This window comes from Cryptotermes secundus, unplaced genomic scaffold (assembly GCF_002891405.2).
Source record: "Cryptotermes secundus unplaced genomic scaffold, Csec_1.0 scaffold2067, whole genome shotgun sequence".
Lineage (NCBI taxonomy): Eukaryota > Metazoa > Arthropoda > Insecta > Blattodea > Kalotermitidae > Cryptotermes > Cryptotermes secundus.
In genome coordinates this window covers 332,607-358,610 of record NW_019720749.1, presented here as the reverse complement: position 1 = coordinate 358,610, position 26,004 = coordinate 332,607, and the positions used below count along the sequence as shown (strand labels likewise).

Sequence of the window (26,004 nt, the reverse complement as noted above, 5' to 3'; positions counted from 1 at the left end):
GTTTAGGAGGTTTGAATAGATTGGAATCGCATGTTAGATGCAGTAACTGTTAATAAAAGCACAGTAGACCATTGTAGGTCGCGGTACAAGGGCCGAGAAGGCCTACCCCTCATACAACTGTTAATAAACTTCAAATCCAGTGACATGTGTACACAATCAATATATTGTTTAGTCACTGCATATTCTAGGTTGTGATTCCATATGCTTGCTCAGTTTACTTCTTGATCCTGAAGATGGAAGCAGCATGTTCCTGTGAAATGTCAGTAAACTTTTAACAGATTACATAGTGTCACATCTCAAAAGAGAGTTCTCCTCATAGTCACCAATCCAAGAAACTCAGATCTAACAAAGAGTACACTTTTGCCCAACAATTCTCCAGGAACAATCCAGAACATTCTTGAAATAGTATGTTTTAGCTTTCATGTTATGTCTGTAAATACAGTCATAGTGCAGGCCATTCACTATATGGTTAAAAAATAAAGTATTTATGGTTGTATGTTGTCTATCCTTTAGTTTTATTACTGTTTATTCTTTATTTATTATATTTTATTTTTTATAGGGTTGGAAAGACAATCCAGTGGAATCTGACTCTGTTTTCGATGAATGTCGGTACACATGGTCCTGGGGAAGTCCTGACATACTTCCCATATTTGCCAAAGGTTTGTTGTTTTAATATGTAATGTATCGAAATACTTAACTTTATTTCTCTGAAGACATAAGATTAAGACTATGTAAGGTTGTAATCTTATGTAGCTTGGTAAAGAAGGAGTGAAGTTTTGGGTATCCCTAAGATGGAAGAACCATGTTTATATCCAAAATGTTTATTTCTATCTACCAAACTATACGTTGCAGGAAACAGTAATTTTAATATCCACCACAGTGAGAACCTCAAATGTCACCCTTGAAGACTTCTTTAAATGTAACCCTGCCTACCCTTGCTGCAACATGCAAATGGTAGCAAGTCCCTGGGATTGCATTGTTACCTTATTTTTAGATCTTCCTTGGTATGTATTAATAAATTTATAGTATTTTTTGGTCATGAAAATATCACACTCGCAGCTAAGAAGGGAACACACATCACAAGACATGGTTTACACTGAATATAAGAAAAACGACCCCATGCCAGTTTTAATTAAGACATATAAGATGAATAATCTTAACAAGTTTTAGTGTGTGAAAATTTATTATAGTTGACAAATATGCACTTTTTAAATAATTATAAAATGATTTATAAAGGCAAGCCATGAAATAGATTAGCGTAATTAGGGCACCTGATGATGGCACTATGTTGCCGAAACATGTCGTGAAGTAACAGGTGAAATTGAGTGCGCTATAAGACGGCCACTGTATACATATCATGGAAGATAATGTTGCCATTTGTGGATAAGAAGATGAAATGACTAACACAATCTCACAGATGTAGTATGGCTGTTTCACCAAAGCAGCCTTCTGTGTCTCAGAAGCATTGTTAGCTGACAGTGAGGTAAACCTTTCACATTTTTGTTCAGGTGCAAGTGGAAGCCATGTTTATATAGACGTGTATGGCTCTGAAGTTGAAGATTTCTCTGGAAGAAGATCCACAACAAGGCTTGATACATGGGTGTTTAGGAAGGTTGAGGAATTTCTGAACCGTGCCAAGACAGATGCTGTTCTTAATGAAAAACTTCATCAAGATAAAATTGTATTTTTCCCACATCTTCTTGGACTTGATACAGCTGGTCATACACATAAACCACATTCAGTGTAAGTGTTTAGAGTCTTACTCCAGTTACTTTGCCCTTTCAACCTTCAGTATGGGTTAGATAGTAGATAGCTTTCAGGTTTCAAAGCTGTTGTGGGCGTGCTGGTGATTCAGTCCTGCCAAAAATCAAATCATAGCTTTCCACTCCATGGGCAGCCACTGGTCCATCAGTAAGTACAGTAAACTGGGTTATCCTGTAGCTGGGCATCTGAAGTGCTAATTCAATGATGAAAAATTTCAAAGGAAATTTACCATGCTTATAAGTTACTCAAAAACATACTTGCAGTGTACATATATTCACCCTTCATTCAGTAGTTCTCGCAGCCGCCTGTAGTGCAGCTACCTGCCTTTCTGTGTGATGCAGTACAGTATATGTGATATAAATCTGTCATCCATCAGTCTGCCTTGTTACCTAGAAAGACAACTATGTACTGTTGTATGTAATGTTGAACATTGAGTTCTAGTAGCACCCCTGTTATGGAAATATTATAAGTTCACAATTTATTATTGTCCTTCCATGTATATATACGTTGAGATTTTTATGGCAGTGAATGTTCAGATTTTGGTATTCTGGGTTGTGACACCTTATAGCCTTGTAGGCAGATGCTGACATTTCAGAAAAATGGACAGGGACTAGTGGAGGACTCTTGTGAACACGGTAATGAACCGTCAGGTTCCATAAAATGCTGGGAAGCTCTTGAGTAGCTGCACAATTGGAAGCTTCTCAAGAAGGGCTCAATTCCATTTTGCCTACATTTTTGGAGCTGAAAGTGGAAACATTATTTTTCCCCACGATATCAGTATCTGCCTGCAAGACTGCATGGTGACACAGTCAAGAAGGCTAGATTCTGAAGACTTCTTCGGTCTATTTTTGCCTCTTCTGAGTGTCTTGTTTCCATTAAGTTTCACATTTTTTTTCCTATGATTGATATCTATAGAACATATCTTTATAATTTTCCCCTATATTTGCATTGTTTCTTGTTTTGAAACAGAGAATACAAGGAGAACATAAGAGTTGTTGGTGCAGGAATCAGAATTGAGGAAATGATCGAAGAGTTTTATCAACATGACAAGAAGACAGCTTATGTATTCATATCTGATCATGGCATGACAGACTGGGATGAGGAGCACATTATATACTTTCTATAAAAGATATTGTAAGAATTCAGGAAAGGTTAATCTTCTCAAATGTAAGGAAAACATAAATGCACCAAGGATGGCAGATCCTAAATTGGAAGATGTGCTGAAATACAACGCTCTAAAAAGTGACTAAATTGGATATTTTCTTCATCCTCAAGTATCATTTCCTTCTTATTCCTGTCAATGGGCAAGAAGTCTCCAACCTTTCCTGTTTTCCCAACGCCTTTGCTTTTTGATATCGTGCCAGCTCTTTCCTCTCTTCTTCCAATTTATCAAATCTAACTAAACTGTCTCTTTGTGGGTTATCCATTAGGTCTCTTTCCATAAAATTTGAGATACGGTGCCCATCTCCATATCCTTGTTCTGTCCTCTCTGATTAATGGGGGCAGATTATAACAATGCTGTCAGTTTCAAGATTATATAACAATGTGTGATAGGATAACTGATGAGTAGTGAATCATAAAGGGTTTGGATGGACGTTATCATGGCCTGATTGAGATACTCTTCTAAAATTTTCCTAGAGAGATTGAGGAAAACCATGAAATCATTAATCAGGATAGGTGGTGTCCTGTACAAGTTTTGAATCCAGGACCTCCTGAATGCTAGGCTTGCATTCAGGAGGTTCTGGACTGTTACATGTAGACCAATTTGAACTCCTCAAAACCTTTTAATTTTAATTTAGTCTCTTCATTATTCAGGAATCATCATATAATGTAGTGCTCTGCATTCTGAACTTTAAGTAAATAATAAGTAGATAAATAAACTGATGAATGTTTGTCAGAAATTTCGATCTCACACATTCCTTGAATTTATCCTGGAGGTGCTGGCAATTTTATGTGTGTTTGTAGGTTCCTATGGAGCAGGTGCTAAGAGTGAGACAGAGACACCCTTGGTTGCCTGGGGTGCAGGTGTGAGAGGACCCTGACCGAGTACAAGTGCTGAACCTTCCAGTCCAGCTTTCTGGAGACTGGGACATTTGTCTTGCAGTGATGTCAGTCAGGCAGATGTTGCACCACTAATGGCAAGCCTGATTGGAATCCCTGTGCCAGTCAGTTCTGTGGTGTGTCTTGGTTTTCTTTATTGACAAAATGTTTTAATGGCTCTTTTTTTTTTCAGTTCATGGGTTACTTAATAATGCTGTCAGTATTGAGACTGTATAATGTCAGATGATAGGAGGATAGATGAATGATAAACTGGAAAAGATTTGGAAGGAAGGAGTATAGCATAATGAAGGGTACTCTCCAAGAATTTTCCTGGCGGGAATGAGGAAAATCACAAAAAGCCTCATTTGGGGCGGCTGGTATCCCAGCCAGATTAAGAGTGATCACCTACCAAATACAAGTCTAGAACATTATCGCGAGAGCAGCCTGTTTGGTAGCAAATGTGTATTAATGCTTTCCCTATCAATGAACTGATCATATTTCTTCTTGACCTGTTTTGGTTGGTGTGTAGAGGTCAGATTTCTGTTGCATGTAATTTATATAGAGATATTCTAGAATCAAGCAAAATAATTGATTTTCAACATTTTCTGCTTCTTACTTCAGACAAAAGTCTGTCTTTGGTTATTCAGTTTTGATGAAACCAGCTGTGATATATGAATGTGAGCTACATGCACGAATGAAAATGACCAACTTATGTTGACTGAATTGTCATACTGTAGGTTATTGCCTTATTTGAACAGATCAGATATCTTGACGTAAAAATGCTTTGTTTGTTCATATACTGTTAAAGTCACGGTTGGCTTTGAAATAAATTTTGTTGCTGTATGCGCCTTAGAGGCAGAGTGGGCATTCTGACTGAAGAGGAAAGACCCTGTTCCTGCCAGGTATTGAAGCCAGGAAAGTTCATTGTATCTGTGAAATGGTCCTCTTGTGGGGAACTCTTCCACAAGCCTACCTGGAAGTCACAGAACATCACCTGTCTGAATTAATGTTTTCCAATGCGCGTCAGATGGTTGCACAGTACAAGAAATGAGAGCTCACTGAGGCTGGAAGTTTATCATGGATATATAGAGAATTCTCAGTTCTGAACAGAAGCAAAGAGACCAAACTTACTGACCAAATCCGTTCTCACATTAGAGCTAAAAGATACGCTGAATCCGTAAGTACGTTTTTGTCATTTTTATGTGTCTAGAAATACAAAATATTTCCTAGTGAAAATTTTACTGTGATGCCTCAGAATAAGTGTTAAAATATGTTCCATAGAACATGTTTCTCTGTGTCATAACTTTGGAAAAATTCTCTTTCTTTTCTTGTGTATTTGCATAACATAGTTATAAGATGTGTCTGAGTGTTACATATTTGTAGTTCAACCCATAATTTTGATGTGCCTTGTGTCTGCAAAAATGAGGTTATGATATTCCTTGCATAATAAAGATATTGGGCTCTAAAAATTAGGCTGCATACTTCAAAGTCTTCGCTGTTCTGTTGCCCATTTGATGTTCATGTGATGAATTATATTTTCCAAGTGTAGCTGTAGTAGAGAATATTCTGCTGCTTAATTCCAGAAGACTGAATAATGACACTATAACTATTATATTTTTTGGTATTAGATTTAAGTAAAATAAAGCTATCCCTGTAACAGGCCGTGAAGGCCCATAGGGTTGTGAGACGTTGAGGGTCCCACATTATCTAGACAATTGGCTCAAAGATGGCGGTAAGGTTGTCAGCCTTACGTGCCGGCCGCGCTTTACTCCCCAGGAAAATTATTTGACTAATTCCTGGCACTCATTTCTGTTACAGGCTGAGTCGACCCCAGGACCATAGTGTGGCTGGAAGGATTAGGTCAATTGAAAAAAATCCAACAACCTCATTGGGACTTGAACCCGCGACCTTCCGGCTTGTAACATTGTAGGTTACTTTATATTAAAGTTTAAAAAATTAGAGTTTTGCTTTAGGTTGTATTTACTGATGAATTATAATTAGCAACCGACCATCACATGAAAAGCCAAGCCTCTGTGTATCTCTGCCATCCTGAAACTCCTCATAATTTTCCTTCCATAGTCTTCCTTTCTTCTGTGTGACATTGTTCTTAATCTGTTGTACCCATCTTGTTCTTTAGTTTGGTAATTTTCCTCTTATTTTCATGTTATGATTCTTTATTCGTTCACAAAACTTGTCTTAACCATCTTAGTCTGTAATTTATTAATTTATCTTTCAATTCTACAATTTTTAGTTTCTCATGCAGGTAGCACACATGACAAAGTAATGTGGTTGTGAAAAAGAAAATAGTCCCAAGATTCTGATGGATATACACATTTTCAGCTCCAAAATACACATTTTTTTTTTTCAGATGCCAGATATTTATGAGTTTGTCCATCATAGATTAGTGCCCAATGAATATGAACACCCTAGCTCCAAAAGTAGGAGCCCTTCAGATGGATAGAAAAAACAAAATTCCAATTTTCTGAAAAACAATTAGAACAGTTTTCATTAAATTTCAGTAATTTATGGAGATCTTCTCCCTAAATAAAACAGCATAGGTTATGTCATCAGGAAAATAATGGTACACCCTCTAGTGGCCTGAACTCTTACATAAAGAAGTATGTGCAGTGGCTTCACACCAGAAGTTTTATATATTATTCTCACTCTTTCCTGGTTCTTTTTCAAAATCCCAAGAGAACTGTCACGGAAATATTTAATTGTATGTTTGTTTTCAGATTGTTGCAAGCGAAGAGCTAATAGCCTTGAGTCTCTTAGGATTGAACTATTACCAGAATTACTACCAGCGCCTTCTTCTAACTTGTGTAACTCTTGCATTTCTTGGTTGGATTGCCTGGCTTCTTCACTCCCTAGTTGGTGATGACAGCAGTCATAAAAAGAGCCCTTCATTTCTTCATGTCCAACATGATGAAGTATATCAGGAGCATGAGCTGTTGACCTTCACTCATTCTAGACTATTCAGAGGGGACTGCTGTGTGAATATTGCCTTTTTGTTCCTAGTTATTCTGACTATGAGTCTGATTTGCAGTAAGTAAAACTGTAATATTGTTCAGAATTCATATTTAATCCAGTGTTTTTCAGTCTTATCCATTTTGTTGAAGACTCAATTTAGACTAATGTATACTGTGCTTTTTATTCCAGTACAAATGTTACTCCTTCAATTCTATATATACTTTCTGCTTGCCGAGTTAATCTGGTGGGCTGTAGCTCAACACTGGGCTACACTTATGGCAGCCATATCTCATGTCAGGAGCTCAATGGGTCTACGAAGGTTATTGATGTTCTTCGTCTTCCATGTTATAGCAATTGAAATACTTGAATGTATGCCTTATATGATCCTTAGCCCTGTCTTGATCATGTTAATGTTGCACCTTGTTACATTAAGGGGTATCCAGCCCTAAATTTCAGTAAAATAAAATATTCTATATGCAAAATGAAAACAGACATTAAGGCGATTTACAGATCTGTGATGCATTTAGACAAGCACCTGAAAGAGCACATAGTGCCTTGTAATGGGCACCTACGCTGTATGGTGACCCAAGACAATGCCAAATGTATACACAAAACATGTCAGAGCAGCCCTTGCAAGTCTCTTTACCAAGCAAGTTTAGGGTTAGGCTTGGCATATGGATCTGTGCATGGTGTTATGTACGAAAGACTGAAATATCATTCTGACAGGCTTGACTTGGTCTGGAAGACGACATGCACAGATCAGGATGTGAGAGAACAGTCTGCTTTAGAATTGGTTTCCCATATCAAACAGGACATGACCTATCTCAGCAAATTTGTTTGATGATGAAGCAGTGTTTCATGTATGTGGAAGTCAACATGCGCGGCTACCATGTATTCCAGTTAATGAACATGAGCATTATTCACCAAATGTCAATGTATGATGCGCTATGATGAAAAACATCATCAGTCTTTTCTCTTTTGAAAAACTGATTTGGCTGATGGGAGCGCAGATATCTCAGTTGGTATAGCAATGAGTTGTGGGCTCGATGGCCTGGGTTCGATTCCCAACAGGGACAGGGATTTTTCTCTCTTCCATGGCATCCAGACTGGCTCTGGGACCCACTCGACATCCTATCCAGTGCGTACTGGGAGCTCTTTCCCAGGAGGTAAAGCAACTGGGCTATGAAGCTGACCGCTCATCTACATCTAGTTCTGAGGTCAAGAATGATGTAGCTATATCTCCACTTCTCATTACATCATCGTACTGGGAGCTCTTTCCCAGGAGGTAAAGCAACTGGGCTATGAAGCTGACCGCTCATCTACATCTAGTTCCGAGGTCAAGAATGATGTAGCTATATCTCCACTTCTCATTACATCATCGTACTGGGAGCTCTTTCCCAGGAGGTAAAGCAACTGGGCTATGAAGCTGACTGCTCATCTACATCTAGTTCCGAGGTCAAGAATGATGTAGCTATATCTCCACTTCTCATTACATCATCATAGTGTGGTGCTTAATTAATTAAGCACAGGGGAAACTGTGGTGACTGGTGGAAAGTTCTTGCTGTGATGGAGGATATTGCTTTGCATCATATAAACACTCTCTTTGAAAGCACTGGCTGTGTTGGGAGATGTCCAAAATAATAGTCATGTTAACTTTTAACATGTTGCTACTCCTGCACCAAGCAATCAGAGTTCTATAGCACAAGTAGTCCTGCGTCTTGCAATATATGTCATGGCATCCAAAATTTATATTATTATGTAATAGATGTTAAAAATATTACTGTGCACAGATTCTTGCCATACAGATGTACATGTTTATGTAAATGCTGAAAGTGTCTGAAGAACAGTGTTATTAAAATGTGTGTTCATATTTGAAGGTTGTGTCTTTCTTCTACCGTTCTTTTCTGAGTATTGGGATGCTGGGCATAGCAGTTTGGCCCATTGTCTTTCTACTAGCCCAACCAGTTCATTTGCCACTTCTCGCAGGCTGGTTGACCTCCTGTCTATTTCTGGCATTGTTTCTTCTGCTTCCTGTTGTAGGAAGAGAACCCAACACACAACTTGTGTAAGTAAAATCCTCTTAGACTGTGATATTTGAAAGCAGTTTTGCTTCTTTTGTGTTCTTTCCCATGCACAGAAATGAGGAAGTTGGTATTACTTTAGACTTGTATTCAAGGAGTATCTGATTTGAACTTCACTTAGGGTCCCTCTTATTTTTTGCAATTTTCATCATTCTTGCCAGATGAATATTCTTTTTATTGCTAGTGGGGTGGGACTAAGTCCCTTGTACTGCAGCCACTTCTTGCCTATTGTACCAACCCCAGATGATAGGTGAGGGTGATTGCGGAGCAATTGGTGGAATGAAGATTGGCAGGGGAAACCGAAGTACTCGGAGAAAACCTGCCCCAGCGCCACTTTGTCCACCACAGATCCCACTTGACCAGACCCGGGATCGAACCTGGGCTGCTGCGGTGAGAAGGCAGCGACTAACCGCATGAGCTATGGCGCAGCCTTGCCAGATGAATAACAATAGTGTGCGCTCCCAAGTTACAGAAGGAATGTATTCTGTTAGAGGCTGAGTAAACCCTAGGGCCCAGTGCAGCTGGAAGGATTAGGTCAACTGAAAAAATTAAAAAGCTTGATACCTGAGTAATATACACATCTCTGATAAGATGATAAATGAGAATCAGGTACATGAAGATGATCATTATTCATAGTGCCAGTCGTATGTTTACGAGTTATTTTTCAAAACCTTATCATAGTTGTTCTTAACATATGTCATAAGTGAAAGCAAATATACACAGGGAATTGGCAATATTTCAAGCTTTTTAAACAGGTCACAACAAGTGTGGGTTGGTCCCACTCCCATTATTATTATTAGTTTGTTCTGCATAAGAAAAACCTTATGACAATGAGGAGTTTTACCCCAGTATATTATTCCATATTTCACTAAAGAGTGATAATATGCATAGTATACAGATTTTAAGTTATTTATGCTTAGTACATATGATAATTTTCACATTAGAAATCCAACTGTGCTCAACTTGTGGAGTAACTGGTCTATATGTGCTTTGCAAGTCAGATGATTATCAAGCTGCAAACCCAAAAAAGTTGTCGATTCAGCTGTTTTCAACGTTGTATTAAGAAGCAATAGTGTCCAATAAAGGAATATGACGTAAGAATAATGAATGGTGTTGCACATAGATGGCACAAAAGCTCTGAAGTCAGATCTATACTGTTGTATATGGGTCTACAAGAGATGTATTGCATATAATGATGATATTAAATTACCTGTAGAAATAGGTACAAATACCAAGGTATTGCATATAATTGGATTATTTTAACAGAATATATGTATAAGCTGTGTAAGCTGTATTCTTCCACAAAGTGTTGTCAGCCGGCCGGATATCAATTGAACTTGTGACCCGAGACACTACGTCACATTTGGAGTGAGGGCCCGCACAGCGCTGGGAATAATACAGCAGCCGAGATTGAAGTTCAAGTGACTACTTTTGTAACCATATTTGGGCATAATCCGGGACTCAGTCTTTAATTGTAGTATAAAACCCCAAGGACTGACGCCCCAAGTGCTTTTAGAACATTCAACTAGCTGAGACTACTTGTATGTCAGTCTAATAGTCGGTACTGCCCGTAGCTTAGGCAGATAACCACTTCTACGTTTCCAGCAAGATCCTGTAATTCATTTGTTAGTAATAAAACTTCATTTGTATTACAACTGCTGAGAGGTACACCCCATTCTGCCTCCCAAGGGATCCGCTCGCCCAAGGCCAACCTTATCCCTCAACCGCGGGATACAACAATACAGTGCAACAAGATGCTGAAATTTAACAGTACTGATTTTATGCTTTTATGAAGGTTGAGTAGAAAGTGTAATTTTTCTGCACTTGACACGTACAAATTTTTGTAATTGGTATGTGTAATTTGTTGACTGATACTTTCTGATAGGTATTCAAAATTACTCTGCAAATTGCCTTCTGTTTTGTGGTCGGTATAATCAGTAAAGATAATTTTATGAGTGAATTGTAATTTTATCAAGTAGAAACATTTTAATATAAAAATATGTCAGTACAGCCTTACATGTTTTGGTGAACATTGGCGATCATCATAAAGTTCTCCAACACTACAGGGAAGTGCTGTGCATGTATACTGTATATTTGTCTCTTTATAGGGATTTTTTTTCCCATCACTTGACTGGATTACTATATTATCAAGGAGTGTGATGATTCAAGATTGCTTTTACTAAGATGATATTATGACCTATAACTCAGTGTAACCATCCTGTACCTCAGGAAGTTAGACACTGTGGGTCTTGATGTTCCTGAATTTAGTACCAAGAGGAATTTGTGGTCAGGAAAGTAGCAGTGTGACTACTTCCCCTCCAAGTCAGTCCTATAAAATGAAAAATGTTTTTCCTTAATAAGTGTGTCAGTTGTTCTACATTGTCGTCTCACTCTTTAGGAGTGGCAACATTGCAAGCATCAATTCATTTGATCCAAATTGGGTACGCTGCTTCGTGACGGTGTTTTCCCCCTTCATCATGACACTGCTAATCCTGTGGAAGATAATGATACCATTTCTGGCTGTGACTTGTATTTACCGTGCTCTCAACATTATTGTGCAGGTGAAGGGTTGTTGTTTTCATGTATATTAAATTGAAAGGTCGTTTACTGATTATAGGAAGAGGGTGAAGAGAAATTGTCTGCCCTCCCCCCCAACAGAGAATTTGTAAAGTGAACATGTATAAGGAATTTAATAGTATGCATCCTGTTGTGTGTTATAAACAAGGTACATAAAATCTATACAAAAGTATGCAGTCTACACAACAATATTCTGTATTTAAAACAAAGTGATCTTGATATGAAAGTGTCTACCTTGATTTAAATAGAGAATATTGTTGTGTAGACTGTGTATTTTTGTATACATTTTATGTACCTTATGTACAAGGAAGACTGGATTTGAGGTTCTCACTGTACTGACTGTGAACAATATGGTATCCTGGATTGTAACACCATGTAGTTTGGATGGATGATAAATGTAGCGCCTCTGCCTTTGGCTGAGCTCACTGCCTGATTCCGCTGGTTTCTTGCTCTGCTTACACTTCAACCCTGAAGATGAAGGTAGTTCCTCCAATAGGTCAGGCAGCTCTCCCAAAACTGGATAGCATTATAACCCAGAGGACTGTACTTAAGTGTAAGAGGGGTTACATCAGAGGTCAAAACATTTCTTGAAGGTCTGTTAGCCAGTCAGATATTTTGGTCATCAGCTAAAGGTGATCAGCATTTTCTGGTGCCTTGCTGTGACTCTGATCACTACACAAGATTCATTTCTTCCTCTTGTACAACCTGTCCCAAACATATGCTGGCCAAATGTGAGATAACAAAGAACAAATCTAATTTAGAGAGGAGAGTAGTTGTTATGACTTAGTCTATTGAAATTTAACATATGTGGATGTTTGCCATTTCCTCTGTGTCACAGGTAACAGTGAGATTTTCAGAACTCTAGAAGGTAACTTCCAAATGCCAAGTGGGAAATTAATTCCCAGCCTTCCTTCTGTGTGACATATTTTCTAATTTTGTGTTCCCATTCTTATTTCTGTCTTCCTCTTGGGTGTTTTATTCTCATGTTCAAAACTGTTTTGGGGGTTCTCTTTTCATTCATTCCTTAAAATTTGTCTAAATAATGTAATTCTGATAATTATTAATTTATATCCCAATATACTTATGTTTAAATTATCTCTCTTGTTCTTGTTCTTATTCTGTACTGCTCCCCTTCTATTCTTCATAAAAGTGTCACCTCATTACTAGTAATGATATCGTAAATTTATGATTTGCTTTTGTACTATTTTAATGTTCTTGTAATATAGATTTATTTTATGTGAATATTGTTTGATTTGCAACTGAGCACAGGCTCCAAACCACATTGGAGGACTAGTATAGCTCCATTCACATCTTTGCCAGTCATGAGGATGTGGGTAAACATAATGTTTTGTTTGCTCCAGGCACCAACAGGGAAGCTGTTTTTCCATTGTCCTGATATTCGGTGATGCAGTGGGTCTTCATTTCCTTCACTTGGTCACTAATCATGGAAGTTGGCTTGACATTGGTACCTCTATCAGTCATTACGTCATTGTACAGACCACATTGTTGTTCTTGGTTCTACTGTATGGCCTAGCATGTGTTCTAACCAGTATTTCACTCTGGCCACTACTGGAAGCAGATGGACACTGTCACCTTCTGAGATACAAGTATGAGAAGTCTCGTGTCTCATTGGAATTGGGTCAGCCCCAGAATAAAAATAGTGTCACACATGTAACAGAACAAAAGCAACATACAGAATAATGTTGCTTTATTTATAATTCTTGAATATGTTTCATTTCATATAATAGTGTTTCCCAATGAGTGGTCTGTGGCTTTATTTATACATTCCTGACACTTTAGTTAGTAGTACCATAGCAAGAAAACTACTGTTTTCAGGCTAGTACTTTTGACACTACAGAAGATTTCTGACAGTGTAAATCATTTCATGTACCCTCATACATTATGTTTAACTGCATATATTCTTTGTGGGTAACTATGATGCATCTTCAGTTTTAATACTGCATAAAGGCTTAGTATAAATGGACATAATTATATATTAGTGATTTAGTTCTTACTGTACAATGTAAGACGGTAGGACATTAATCCTGGGTAAGTCCACTGGTGTCTTAATAATCAGTAATTCAGAAAGTTTGGGAATCACTGTTGAATAAGATGCAGCTCACAGCATGTATATATTTATAATTTTTATGACTTTAATTTATTACATGAATGTTGATTTTTAAATTAAAATTAATTTAATACATTGGGGTCCCTGCAGTTGGGTGGGGGCCTGGCATTTTTGTTGTGACATTACTAACTTCCAAAGGAGATATAGTTGTGTATCATAGATCAATTACAGATTTTTCTGTCTTGCATTTTCAGTATCATGCCTGCGAATTGTATGCACAGTGTAATTTTCTTTGTGTGGTACCTTTCCATTAATGCACGATGAACTATTTGCTGTGCCGGTGAAATTTGCTGTTCCCTGACAATATCATGTTCTGTGTTTTACATGTCCCTTCTCCAGAGCACAGTGGTAGCTGTATGTACCACATTTTATAACATAAAAAAATCTGTATTGTACCCACACTGTGTATTTATGTGTGTCACATAATTCTCTGGGTAAACAGCGAATATTTCTCTAATCAGCCTAAAGCAACTGTTGTTTGTAATTGAGTTGCTTTATGTTTTCTATGAAGCAGGAGTTGAATCTTTATGTGTTATTTAGGTGAAATCAAGGCTTCAGAGGGCTAAATTGCAGGCAATTACAGTGCATCTCAAGGAGCTTTCAGTTCTACTACACCCTACTATGTTATGACTATTGAAATTGAAACAACCCTTAACTTACTGCTCATTCTTTTCCCGTTTCTTATTTATTTTTTTTTTTGCCCTCTTGCCACCCCTTACTTCATGTTGGTGCTGCAGCATGATTCAGTGAGCTCTGGCCTAGTCTGAATATACAGTTTTCTTCACTATGCAGCTCCATGATACTGCAGGCTAGATATGTTGCTGACTGCATTCTGGACCAGATTTGATTATATTTGTTGGAAGTGTGAAAAAATGTTTGAAGGACCCCACACCCTAGATTACTAAACCTGGCAAGAGACTTTAATAAATGTCAAAAGGCTAACTGGTAATTTTCCAGGGTGATCAGAGTAAGTGAAAAGGAGTAGTTTAACAGATATTTCAGTATATGAGAGTAAATAATATTATTGTCTCCTGGGAGGCGGTGCCATGTGATCTTGAGGATAGGTACCAGCATTTTGAAGGAACCTGCTGCCCACATCTTCAGGATCTCAAGAATAAAATTTATACATTGAAAAAGGATGCAATAGGTTTGCCCCAAACATTTGTACATGCTCTACTCTGAAGGTTGGGGCGGTATCTTCCTTTGAAATATTGGTACTTAGCTACCAAAGCGCGTGGTGTTGTTTCTGAGGAGAAAGTTCAGGACTCCCAGAACCCCCCTCTACTCCATGATAATCACAGACAACAAAAATAAATTCAATTTACCTTTTAATTTTTTAACTTCTGAGTTACAACATTTTACATTTTAAGACTAATATTCAAATGTAATGGAACACAAGAATCGTAATTAAGTTTATATTTATGACCACTCGTATGGATCCACATTGGTAATACAATTCGAGTAGTACATTTCATGAATACTGCCTAATAATTATCCAGCTGGATCGAAAGTGTAGGAAATGTACAAAATAAACAAATATTAATACAGTAATATTGGTTTATTTATTATGAATCTGTTGTGTTGATTGTATAATAATTCCTGGTACTCATTTCTGTTAGAGGCTGAGTCGACTCCAGGGCCATAGTGCGGCTGGAAGGATTTGGTCAACTGAAAACATTTCAATGACCTCATCGGGACTTGAACCCGCGACCTTCTGGCTTGTAGCATTGCCCCTCAACCAACTACGCTACAACGTTAACAGATAATTTATCTAAGTGCTATTCCTAAACCACTTATTAAATTCAGAAGGTGATTCTGTAATTAAATGATGGCAGTCGGTATAGCGACTAGCTACGGGCTGACGACTAATGGTGTTTGAGTCCCGGTAGCGGCAGGAATTTTCACTTTCCATGTCATCCAGACCGGCTCTGGGGTCCACCTAGCCTCCTATCCAATGGACACCAAGGGCTCTTCCCCCGGGGGTAAAACGGCCAGGGTGTGAAGCTGACCACTAACCTCCAACTAGCGCCGGGGTCAAGAAAACATGGGTCCATTACAGCCACTCCCCCATACGTCGTCATGACCCTCATGACCGCTCTTGACGCAGTGCTTAATTAATTCAGCGGAGGGGCAACTGTAACTTTTTTTTTCTTCGCATTACAGCCCCAGTGGGCCTAGGCCCATCTCCATGAACTTCTCCGAACTGTACCTTTATCTTACCCAAAAGGACTACAATCCGGTACTACTGCTCAGCTCTTATGTACGTGTACTATCTCCCTAACATTGGAAATTATCAATGAAAAAATATGTTTGATCACAAATATTTGTATTCAACTGTATATAATTACTTTCATCGCATATATAAAACATATCAAATCTCTTTGATAGATAAGTGACGTGCAGCACGAAAAAAAGTTTCAAAATATTTCGCTTCCCACCCTTACCGCCCTCACACCAGAGTAGGCAGATACCACCAAAGATAACAATCAAACATGGCTTATAGCGCAATATGTGTTCGGCATAGTTAGTGGTCATATGTTTGGAAGACCGATAAGCAAAATGTGCAGTATATGAATTAAAATACGATTTACAAGTACACAAGAACACTTTTGGGTAAGATGAACTGCTGAAATGAGAGCTGTTTATTTGTGCTTAATGTTACTTTTCGAATGCAAAGAATGTGACATATGCATTTACAATTTGAATATCGCAAGTAGTTTTACGTGAAGTCGTAAACTTGTGAACACACATTTTTTCTCCGCTTGTTTACGTGAAATGGTGTATAATTGTTTATAGAATCCACATTCTGTATTTTGTGTTGTATGGTGTCGTTTTCATAGTGTACCCCAATTTAGCCTTTATTGAAGAATAAAAATATTTTCATTCATGTTCACAGTCACAATGTCTGATCAGACACCACCAAACCCCTTAAGTGAAACTGATTTTAAGGACCTGAAGGACCGAATGAAACTCATAGCTGATGCTGATCCTAACCAGTATCATAATGAACTGTCTCTTAAAAGATACCTGAGGGCATTTAAGACAGCTGATGCTGCATTTCAGGTATTTCTTTAATGTGTAAATTTTAATTATGACTGTTTGTGTATACAACTTGAAATTAATAAGTAATGTTTTTTTTAAGGCAATACTGAAAACGAACAAATGGAGAAATGAATATGATGTGGCATCTCTAACTCAAGACAATCCTATTGTTAAGAAACATATGGAAGCCAATAAAGCTAGGGTTTTGAGGCATCGAGACATGGTGGGAAGACCTGTTATCTACATTCCAGCCAAAAACCATAATGCTAATGACAGGGATATTAATGACCTAACAAAGTTCATAGTCTACTGCCTTGTAAGTTGAGCATATGGAATATCTACAGAATAATAAACTGTTATATTAATGTGTAAATGATAAGGTAGTACTTGGAATACTCGTTGTATGATTCCTGTTTAGGAGTTTACTGGAGATCTTGAAGTGATTTTCAGTTAAAGTTCAGATTATGGTATGGGCCCCCCTGATGTTATGTAATCAAAAGCACCTTAACTAACCTAGCAAAACAAAATCAAATATGATCTGAAAGTAGAATTTTGGAAGCTAAATTAGTGCTATTGAATGTGCTGCACCTTATCCACATTTGTAATGTTATGAAATATTAGGCTGATCAAATGGAGGAAAATAAGACCAGTAGAGCATGTAACATACATAAAGTAAGTAAAGTAAAGCTATCCTGGTAACAGGCCGTGGAGGCTCATAGATGGTGGTAAGGTTGTTAGACTTACGTGCTGGCTGCCCTTTACCCCCAAGAATATTCCTGGTACTCATTTCTGTTAGAGATTGAATCAACCCTAGAGCCATAATGTGGCTGGAAGGATTAGGTAAATTGAAAAAAATCTACCTCATCGGGATTCAATCCCGCGACCTTCCATCTTGTAGCATAGTGCCCCAACCAACTATGCTAGTGAGAGATAAATGGCTACACAATTTTTGTTCAGGAACCTTACACAGTTTTGGTCCAGAACCTGGAGGGTGGTAACCACTTGGTTTGTCTAAAAATGAATTGGAGGGTAATATTAAAATGGATGTTACAGAAATAGGGTGTAAGGGTGTGCATAGGATTCTCTTGCTCAGGATATAGTCCTATGTCGGGATGCTCTGGATATTATAATGCATTTTTGGGTTCCGTGGAGGTTAGGGAATTTGTTCACTAGCTGAGCAACTGTTAGCCTGTCAAGAATATTGGGTCTTTTTAGAGTTTCTATGAATATGATTTCAGAATGAAATACACCCAACACTACAGGTTTCATGGACTTGCTTTCAGTTATTATGTTCAAGACCATATGTTGACTTGAAGCCAAACCCTTTTTACATATACTCTACATTCTGTTATCAACTGTGGAAGTTATACAGTGTTTGGTACAATTATCTTTACAGTACACTGGCCACTTGTTTACACTTTTTTGATGCATGATGTTCGGCCAATATTACACAGTTTAGTCCATATGTATTAACACATTGAAAGCAAATGTTATTGCTCTCATAAAACAAACAACAAAAACAGACTCCCTGATTTTAGTCTGCAAGTGAACTATACTGACCGAGCAACCTCTGCTTGTTGTCGGTGAAGTTTTAGTGCCAACTTTTGCGGATAGAGTGTGTCACATCAGCGCAACAAATCCCCACGGCTGTTAATTTCGTTTTTCTAGATCGGAGCTGCTATTTCATTGAACTAGCTCCTCAGTTATCATCACAAGGCTGAGTGGACCCCATTCCAGACCTACTACTTCTCAGAAAATCTGGTAATGCTGGGAATCGAACCCAAACCTCTGGATTTGTAGCCAGGAACGCTGACCGCTAGACCACAGAGGCGGTACTATTGTTCTCATATTTGAACATAATTTTGTGTTTAATTAGTATATCAGAATTCAGTGACAGTTCAGGTTACTTTCCATTAACTGTATATTTGTTATAGTAAAATCAAAACAAAAATGAACTCCATGACCCTTAGTCCGCAAGCGAACTGTACCATGAGTTAAATTAAAATTGTTGGAAAGCTTGATGTATGAGTATATACAGAACGGGCTGAAATGTGCAGTATTTGTTTAGTAAAGTTGTTCAGTGTGTAGAATGATTATGAGTAATGAATATATTTGGAACATGGAAGGAAGTAACTACAGCATTTCCAGAATGGACTGATGAATCTCAGTTAAGATAAACTCTCAAGTGCTTAAATCCCATCTTGATATCTCCTGAAAACTCAGTTAAGGCAATCTGTCAAGTGTTTAAATCTCATCATGATATGTCCTGAATACATGTCAGATGCATTGCTGCATTGCCATTATCCATTGTCTGGTGTATACTGGCCTGAGATAAGTAGGATCACAAACAAAACCCTTCCAGATGATCAGATCAGATGATAGAAGTGGTCCCAGTTGTTACATGCTCATTCCTTGCACCTGTGTAAGATGTTCACATTCATGTATGGAAGTATCTCTTTGGAAGCAGCAGGCTTCAAACTTTTCTCCTGTGCAGGGTGTCTATGAAATTGTCAAGAGAAATGTTCAGGCCTAGCATGGATATCAGCCAGTTTCTATTCAGTGAGCATTGGCATTTTGGTTCAGGTCTTTTGTCCAGTAACAGCTTTCACCATCTAAGTATGTTTGCAATTGTATGAATAGTTTTTTTTTTAATTTGAAAATGTAACACCCAGTTGGTTGAAGGGCTATGCTACAAGCCAGAAGGTCATGGGTTCAAGTCCTGATGAGGTAATTGGATTTTTTTCAGTTGACCTAATCCTTCCAACCGCACTAGGCCCTGGGATTTACTGAGCCTCTAACAGAAATGAGTACCAGGAATTAATAAAATAATTTTCCTGGGGAGTAAAGTGCAGCTGGCGCGTAAGGCAGACAACCTTACCGCCATCTTTGAGCCAGTTGTATAGATAGTGTGGGACCCTCAACATCTCACAACCCTATGGGCTTTCATGGCCTGGTACAGGGATAGCTTTACTTTTTCTTTACACCCAGAAATTTATGCCAGAATGTTATCTTAAATCTGCAAGGGTATAATACCAGGACACTTGTTTCAGTGTATCACTTTCATGTGGCATTTTAATACAAGAAGTAACATCATTGATTGAATATGGTAGGAGGATCTCGGAATCATGGTTGTATCTGCTCAGAGATTTATTGGTGTTAATATTAAATTGGGATGTGAACAGGCCATTCACCTGTTGACTGCAACAGAGGTGTAAACAGATGTTATTTGGCATGAGTAGTTGTGTCCCTTCTGGAGGACCAGCTGAAGCGTATTGGGCAGGTTCTCAAATAACCTCCCAGTATATAGTTATGACAGGTTATATTTGATGACTGAAAATAAATGCATTTCATATGGAATACAGTGATAATGACTCTAAATTCAAGATGATGGGCTAACTTCTTTCATATTCTGAAAATACATATATTTTTTTTTTCTTGAACATCACTTCAGATTTGAAATGCACAATAGGATCCTTGTGTTAGATACAATGTGGCAACCATAGATAAAGTCATTCCATAAATGATGTAAGGGTAACTGACATGTTAATGATGATAATCGTAGATAAACAATACTAAATTTGCTCCTACTTCTGGTGCTGCTGCTGCTGCTACTACTCCTACTACTACAACACATCCACTCCCCCATATGCCTTCATGGCGTAGTGCTTAATTTGTTAAGCACAGGGACAACTTTACCTTTACTACTACTGATGCTGCTGCTGCCACCCCCACCTGTTAATCGGTGTTTAGTAATATAAATTGTACGGTTGCTCAGTTCAGACTGCGGAAGTCAGTGAAGGGATCTGAGAGCAGTAGGAATGATGGTGACAGAGATCAGTGGAGATCTCTGGATTGAGATCAAAGTCTGGGTCTGTGGAACAGACATTCAGATCTGATTGGTTTATTTGGATCAGCACATCTGTATATCTCATCCGTTTTCGTCTGATTAAAACTCTTTCATTTTGCACACAGACTTGGAGCATATTGTTATATAACTGTGATTGTTCATGATCCATTAATCATGAATTTGCTTGATACTGAATCTGAAAAATGTATAGTTATGTTGGATTTGCGTTTCTCACGGCAGTAGCTATGAAGAGTACTATTTTCAGGGATGTCAGTCAGTAGCATCAGTAATATTGGTACATTCCACAAGACACTATTCATCAAAAGTATAGTTGTTTGTTCTTTATGAAACATGCAGACCACAACTGTATCCACCAAAGAAACAGCATTTTTTACATTGTGTGTACACTGTTTGGTGATACTTACGTTACTAATACACATAAAATGCCTCTTTCCTGTTGACTGAATTCTATAAAGCATAAATATCTTCTAATTTATATTTTAAGTTACACTTCCTCGTCTCACAGCAAAAACACTCTCTCTTTCACAAAGACCAGTTTGTTTAATGCAGGGAAACAATGACTGTTTATTGTGAGGATCACATGAAAAACACTCTGTGGGCAATATGCTGAGTTCTTTTGTGTTAACCCTTTAAAGTCCAGTGGTTACTGTATGTACCAGAGCAGGGATAGTTCAGGTGGTTTAATGATGGGCTACAGGCTGGGCAGCCAGGGTTCAATTCCTGGCATGAGCAGTGGATTTTTCTCTACTCTGGTGTCCAGATGAGCTCTAGAACCCACCCAGCCTCCTATCCAGTGAGTACTGGGCTCTTTCTGCAGAGTAAAATGGCCAGGGCATGAAGCTGACCCCTCACTTCCATCTAGTGCTGAGGTTAAGAATGGTGGAGCTATACCTCTGCTCTCCCATACACCTTTATTGAGTGGTGCTTAATAAATTAATCACGGGGACAACGATACCTTTTACTACATGTACCATCTGCTTTGCTTCCCTATGAAGCATTAAATGATAGCATTTTTATTGATGGTGGTGTAGTGCTTTCTGTGAGATACAAATTGAATTTTTAAATATCACGTAAATTGGTGGTGTAATGAATATTATGTTTTGTGATGTGTTACGGTGAAGCAGAAGTGGCTCTGACTTTTTGTGACAGACCCCTGACCCCTCTTCTTATCAAACGGGAGGCCCCACTTCTTAAACTGTAAATGCCAGTAATATAGAATTAAAATATGGTCATGAGTCCCATCAGAACTCATATCCAGGCATTACTGTGCTGGCTGGAAGGCCAGGAGAAAATACAACTTTGCTCTCCTCAGGCATTAAAGGGTTAACACTGGTGGTACATATGCTTTAAATAGTTTTAACTACTCAGCATTCTTCTTGCAATCAATATCTTATTGACATATGTTTCTGTAACACAGGAAGAAGCGTGTAAGAAATGTTTTGAAGAGGTTGTGGACAACTTATGCATAGTGTTTGACTTGAAGGAATTTGGATTGAGCTGTATGGACTACCAGATGATCAAGAATTTAATCTGGTTGTTGAGTCGACACTATCCAGAACGACTTGGCATATGCCTTATACTGAATGCTCCTGCATTGTTTTCAGGTTGTTGGGGTATTATCAAAGGATGGTATGTATGATTTACAATTATGTGTTGGAAGCATTATAGAAATATATGAATTTTGACTAATTTATATTGTTATAGGAAGTTTGAATAGGTGGAAAAGTTAGGTCAGCCATAAAATGTATTTCAGTAATTTGAATTGTCAATCATACAATTTTGAAAATGTTTTGTTTAATTATCCTCAAAACTGCAAGGATTTCAGAAAAAATGTATTGGATGTAAAATATGTTTTATTTTTCTCTACAGCTTTTATTCAGAACATTTTTTGCTTGAATAAATACAAGTATGTAAGGAGTCATGTTCACAATACACACAGATGCATGTGTCTCTTCATGTGAAGTGTCCTCTGTTTTGTTCCAGTCAACAAAAATTGGAACAGGACAGATTTAAGTAAAATTCCCCAATAAGAAATTTCATGAAAATCCATTTAGCAGTTTCTGAATTGTTTCATGCGTACAGATAGACTAAGCAAACTTAGTAGGTTCTGCAGGGTTTAAGATGCACTTAAAATCTTTCCATTTAACAGGAATCAGGAATCTGTTCCCCTTCATACAGGCCATAGCCACTTGCTTCACTGACTGAGATATCCCATCACAGGCTTAAAATTATTGGAGTTGGCATTTAGTAGTGAATTATTATGAGAGTTAATTCTGTAATGTTTTCTTCTCTTAAATAGGCTGGATGAGAATACATCGAGTAAAGTTGTGTTTGTTAATAGTGAAGAAGAACTGTGCAAGTATCTTATACCTGACATTTTACCAGATGACATTTAGAATCACCAATTTGTATTCATATGATGGCTCATCTTTTTTTTTTTATGTTGGATTGCAAATGTGCATGAGGTATAAATTTGTTCAGTGCATCTGTTGGACTTTGAAAGGTGCTATTGATCATGACACCACTCTTACTGGAAATGCTTGATCAAATTTGAGTCAGTACTTAATATCTTCTGTATTCTTCAAACAACAATGAAAATTGATTTTTGAATGTTATTCATGTGACTCTGCACTGAAAAAGGGTCACTGTTGTATGTCTGGTCCTACATATCTCATGTTAATGGATGCATCGTTTAAGTTGTTGATTCTGTTTTAATCAAGAATGGACATGATATGACAGTACACTTGATTTATAGTCCATATAAAATAAAGGATATGTACATACATATTTGCACATATATTGAAAGTTAGAAATTTAAATGTCTATCAGAAAGAAATTGTGTATAGTTGCTTTATTTAACTGTTATCTCACTCACTCATGGAACTGAGCCCTTCTTGAGAAGCTGCCAATTGCACAGCTACTCAAGAACTTCCCAGAATAATTGGCAGGCGTATGTTAGCTATGACAGAAGTGGTACTCTTTTTAACTAAGTGCAGCCCCAGCTTTAGAGAATAACAAAGTGGATAATTAGATGTTTTCTTACAACAGATTTGAATTGATCATGGAAACTTTTTATGTTCTAAGAATAAAATACTCATAAAACATATGAAAATTATTAGAGGTGCTATATTGAGGTTCCCGGACTGAGCAAAAAAATGCTGGCTTAACTTACTCAATTTTGGTTGCCGTCTTCTTCAGAATAGTCTCCTTGGGGACATATACAGCAATCCCATATTTTTTTCCACGTTTAAATCATTTTCCTAAATCCTTAAATTCCCTTTTGATGTCGAGACACTTTCAAAATGTCATCCATTCAGTTTCATTTTCAATTTGGGATACAAAGCAAAATCACAAGGGCCTAAGTCCATCTGGTATGGAGGATGGGGAATGATAAAGGCTGCACCATAGCTCAGGCAGTTAGTCACTGGCTTCCCACCGCAGCAGCCTGAGTTTGATCCTGGGTCTGGTCAAGTGGGATTTGTGGTGGACAAAGTGGCGTTGGGGCGGGTTTTCTCCGAGTACTTCGGTTTCCCCTGCCAATCTTCATTCCACCAAATTCTCCATCATCATAATCACCCAGGGCAGGCTACAATAGGCCAATCAGTGGCTGAGTGGACCCAGTTGGACTCCACCCCCCACTAAGCGAATTAAAAAAGAAAAATGGGGAATGATAACCATGTTGTTAGTTCCAAACTCTGGGGTTTCGGGGAAGTGTGGGCAGGTGCGCTGTTGTAATGAAGAAGCAGTGAGGCACATGTTCAAATTTTCTGTTAAGATCTCCAGGCAAACTCCATAACTGATCCCTGTTCAGGGATGGTCTTTGTGGATGAGTTCTTGAATTTTTTCAACATTTTCTGTTGTTTTGCTGGTGCTTGGTTCCCCTGAATGTTTCTCATCTTCAACTGACACTTGATGGGCCTTGAAACATAAATGCCATTCAAAAACCACTGTCTGGCTTAAAGAATGTTCTCCAAAAGCCTCACGAAGCATTTCAAGGGTTTTGGTAGTGGATTTACTGAGCTTCACACAAAACTTTATGCAGACACGTTACTCAATTTTGCCATCCATTTCAGACAGAACAAAGCACGAAGTCAAAAAAGGACTCGTGTAAAAACAGTACATGGTGTTACGTGGCAGAGTGATGCAATAGGCTTGCGGAAATGTGACCTTACAACAATAACAATCTGGGAACTTTCTGATATGTACTTTTGAAACACTTCATGGATTTTGTGCTTATAGAATGACTGGGTTATAATGCTGCCAGATTACATTACAGTTTGTCAATGCCACTTCAAAATAAAAGAGACTGTAATTGAAAAGTATTAACATTATTCATATTTCTCTTTAGATGATTTTCTGAAATGGCCTTTATATAAAACTGATCTTATTCTTGCTGTTGACAATGCCTTGAAAGAAGGAAATGTACTGAAGACATATATATATCCGTATAAAGTGTATTTTTGTGGACCACTTTCTGTCTTGTTCAGTATATAAATGGACTGTGTAACTATTAATTTAAATGTTTCATATTAATGTGTTGTCAAAACTATACTGGTATAGTTTACAAAAAATACAGATGTATGGAAGCAGTGTTTGGAATCAAGTAGAAGTTAATACTTAAATTCTTGTTAGTTTTGTAATGCATAGATAATATGTATACCTATATTTGCATTTATATTTTGAAATTGATTTTTGCTGTATGAATTAGTACAAAACAGTGATATCATTTTACTTGCTTTTTTTATGTAACAGTTGTGATACAATGAGGCAGACTACTTTGTTCTTTACGTATGTTTTACCGTGTAGAATGCAATTGTAACAATTAAAGCAGTATGTATTACAAGTTCCCCATGTTCATATTTCCCATCTATGTACCTGTGGGTTGTTTTTATGAAGAACTGAGCCTCAACGATCTCTTACGTTTTTTCTGCAGGGACGCTGTGTAGAATGTTGGTGGCATCTCTGCAGCAGGGTATGTGCATGGCCTTATATTGTCATTCCCAAAAGTCATGAGATAGGTACCTAGTATCATGTAGGACACTCTCTAGCCCGGCGAAGTGCAGCAACTCGACGTGGCATCGATTCCACAAGTGGACGGAATACCCCTGGAGAGATGTTGAGCCATGCCATCTGGATAGTCACCCACAGCTCCCTGGTATTTGTAGGTGCAGGATTTTGGGTGCGAATGGACCTCTCCACCATGTCCCATAAATGCTCGACTGGGTTCATGTCAGGCGAACGTGGTGGCCACACCATTCATTGGAACTCTTCAGAATGCTCCTCAAACCAATTCTGGACAACTTCGGCCAGATGCCATGGTGCATTGTCCTGCTGGAATATCCCCTCATGAGGGTACATGAAGTCCATGAAGGGCTGCAAATGGTCACCAAGCAGTGTAACGTAGTGGTCACTGGTCAATGACGTGTTTAGGTGGACGAGTGGACCCAAATCATGCCACGTGAACACACCCCACACCAGTATGGAACCACCACTAGCCTGCAGGGTGCCTTGTTGTCAACTGGGGTCTGCGCCAC

General features: G+C 38.1%; 2 protein-coding genes across 3 annotated transcripts in view; both read left to right on the top strand.

Annotated features, from left to right (window-relative positions):
* LOC111873459 (GPI ethanolamine phosphate transferase 1-like) overlaps nucleotides 1-15,102 on the top strand; it is a 40,218-nt gene extending 25,116 nt beyond the window's left edge. Inside the window, 10 exon segments of the mRNA XM_033755110.1 lie at nucleotides 560-659; nucleotides 1,509-1,743; nucleotides 2,734-2,860; nucleotides 3,729-3,941; nucleotides 6,525-6,849; nucleotides 6,964-7,209; nucleotides 8,635-8,839; nucleotides 11,254-11,444; nucleotides 12,271-12,349; nucleotides 12,794-15,102. Of these exon segments, the coding sequence (XP_033611001.1) occupies nucleotides 560-659; nucleotides 1,509-1,743; nucleotides 2,734-2,860; nucleotides 3,729-3,941; nucleotides 6,525-6,849; nucleotides 6,964-7,209; nucleotides 8,635-8,839; nucleotides 11,254-11,444; nucleotides 12,271-12,349; nucleotides 12,794-13,133 (2,061 nt within the window). The 3' untranslated portion in view covers nucleotides 13,134-15,102.
* An 873-nt stretch (nucleotides 15,103-15,975) lies between these two features.
* Nucleotides 15,976-25,582, top strand: LOC111873466 (CRAL-TRIO domain-containing protein C3H8.02). 2 transcript variants are annotated; one of them, XM_023868222.2, is made up of 5 exons: nucleotides 15,976-16,173; nucleotides 16,457-16,623; nucleotides 16,703-16,918; nucleotides 21,888-22,099; nucleotides 25,404-25,582. In XM_023868222.2, the coding sequence occupies exons 2-5, from the start codon at nucleotides 16,462-16,464 to the stop codon at nucleotides 25,414-25,416; spliced, it is 603 nt and encodes a 200-aa protein (XP_023723990.1). In that variant the 5' UTR covers nucleotides 15,976-16,173; nucleotides 16,457-16,461; the 3' UTR covers nucleotides 25,417-25,582. The 2 variants fall into 2 exon arrangements, with proteins under 2 accessions (XP_023723990.1, XP_023723982.1); XM_023868214.2 differs by lacking the exon at nucleotides 25,404-25,582 and adding an exon at nucleotides 22,770-23,618 and having other exon boundaries at nucleotides 15,985-16,173.
* The last annotated feature ends 422 nt before the right edge of the window (nucleotides 25,583-26,004 follow it).

Bases quoted from the DNA above. Each gene is read 5' to 3' on its own strand.
- LOC111873466 (XM_023868214.2), top strand. From the start codon at position 16,462: ATGTCTGATCAGACACCACCAAACCCCTTAAGTGAAACTGATTTTAAG. The intron at 16,624-16,702 runs GTATTTCTTTAA...GTTTTTTTTAAG, and splicing joins CAGCTGATGCTGCATTTCAG to GCAATACTGAAAACGAACAA. The intron at 22,100-22,769 runs GTATGTATGATT...TCTCTTAAATAG, and splicing joins TGGGGTATTATCAAAGGATG to GCTGGATGAGAATACATCGA.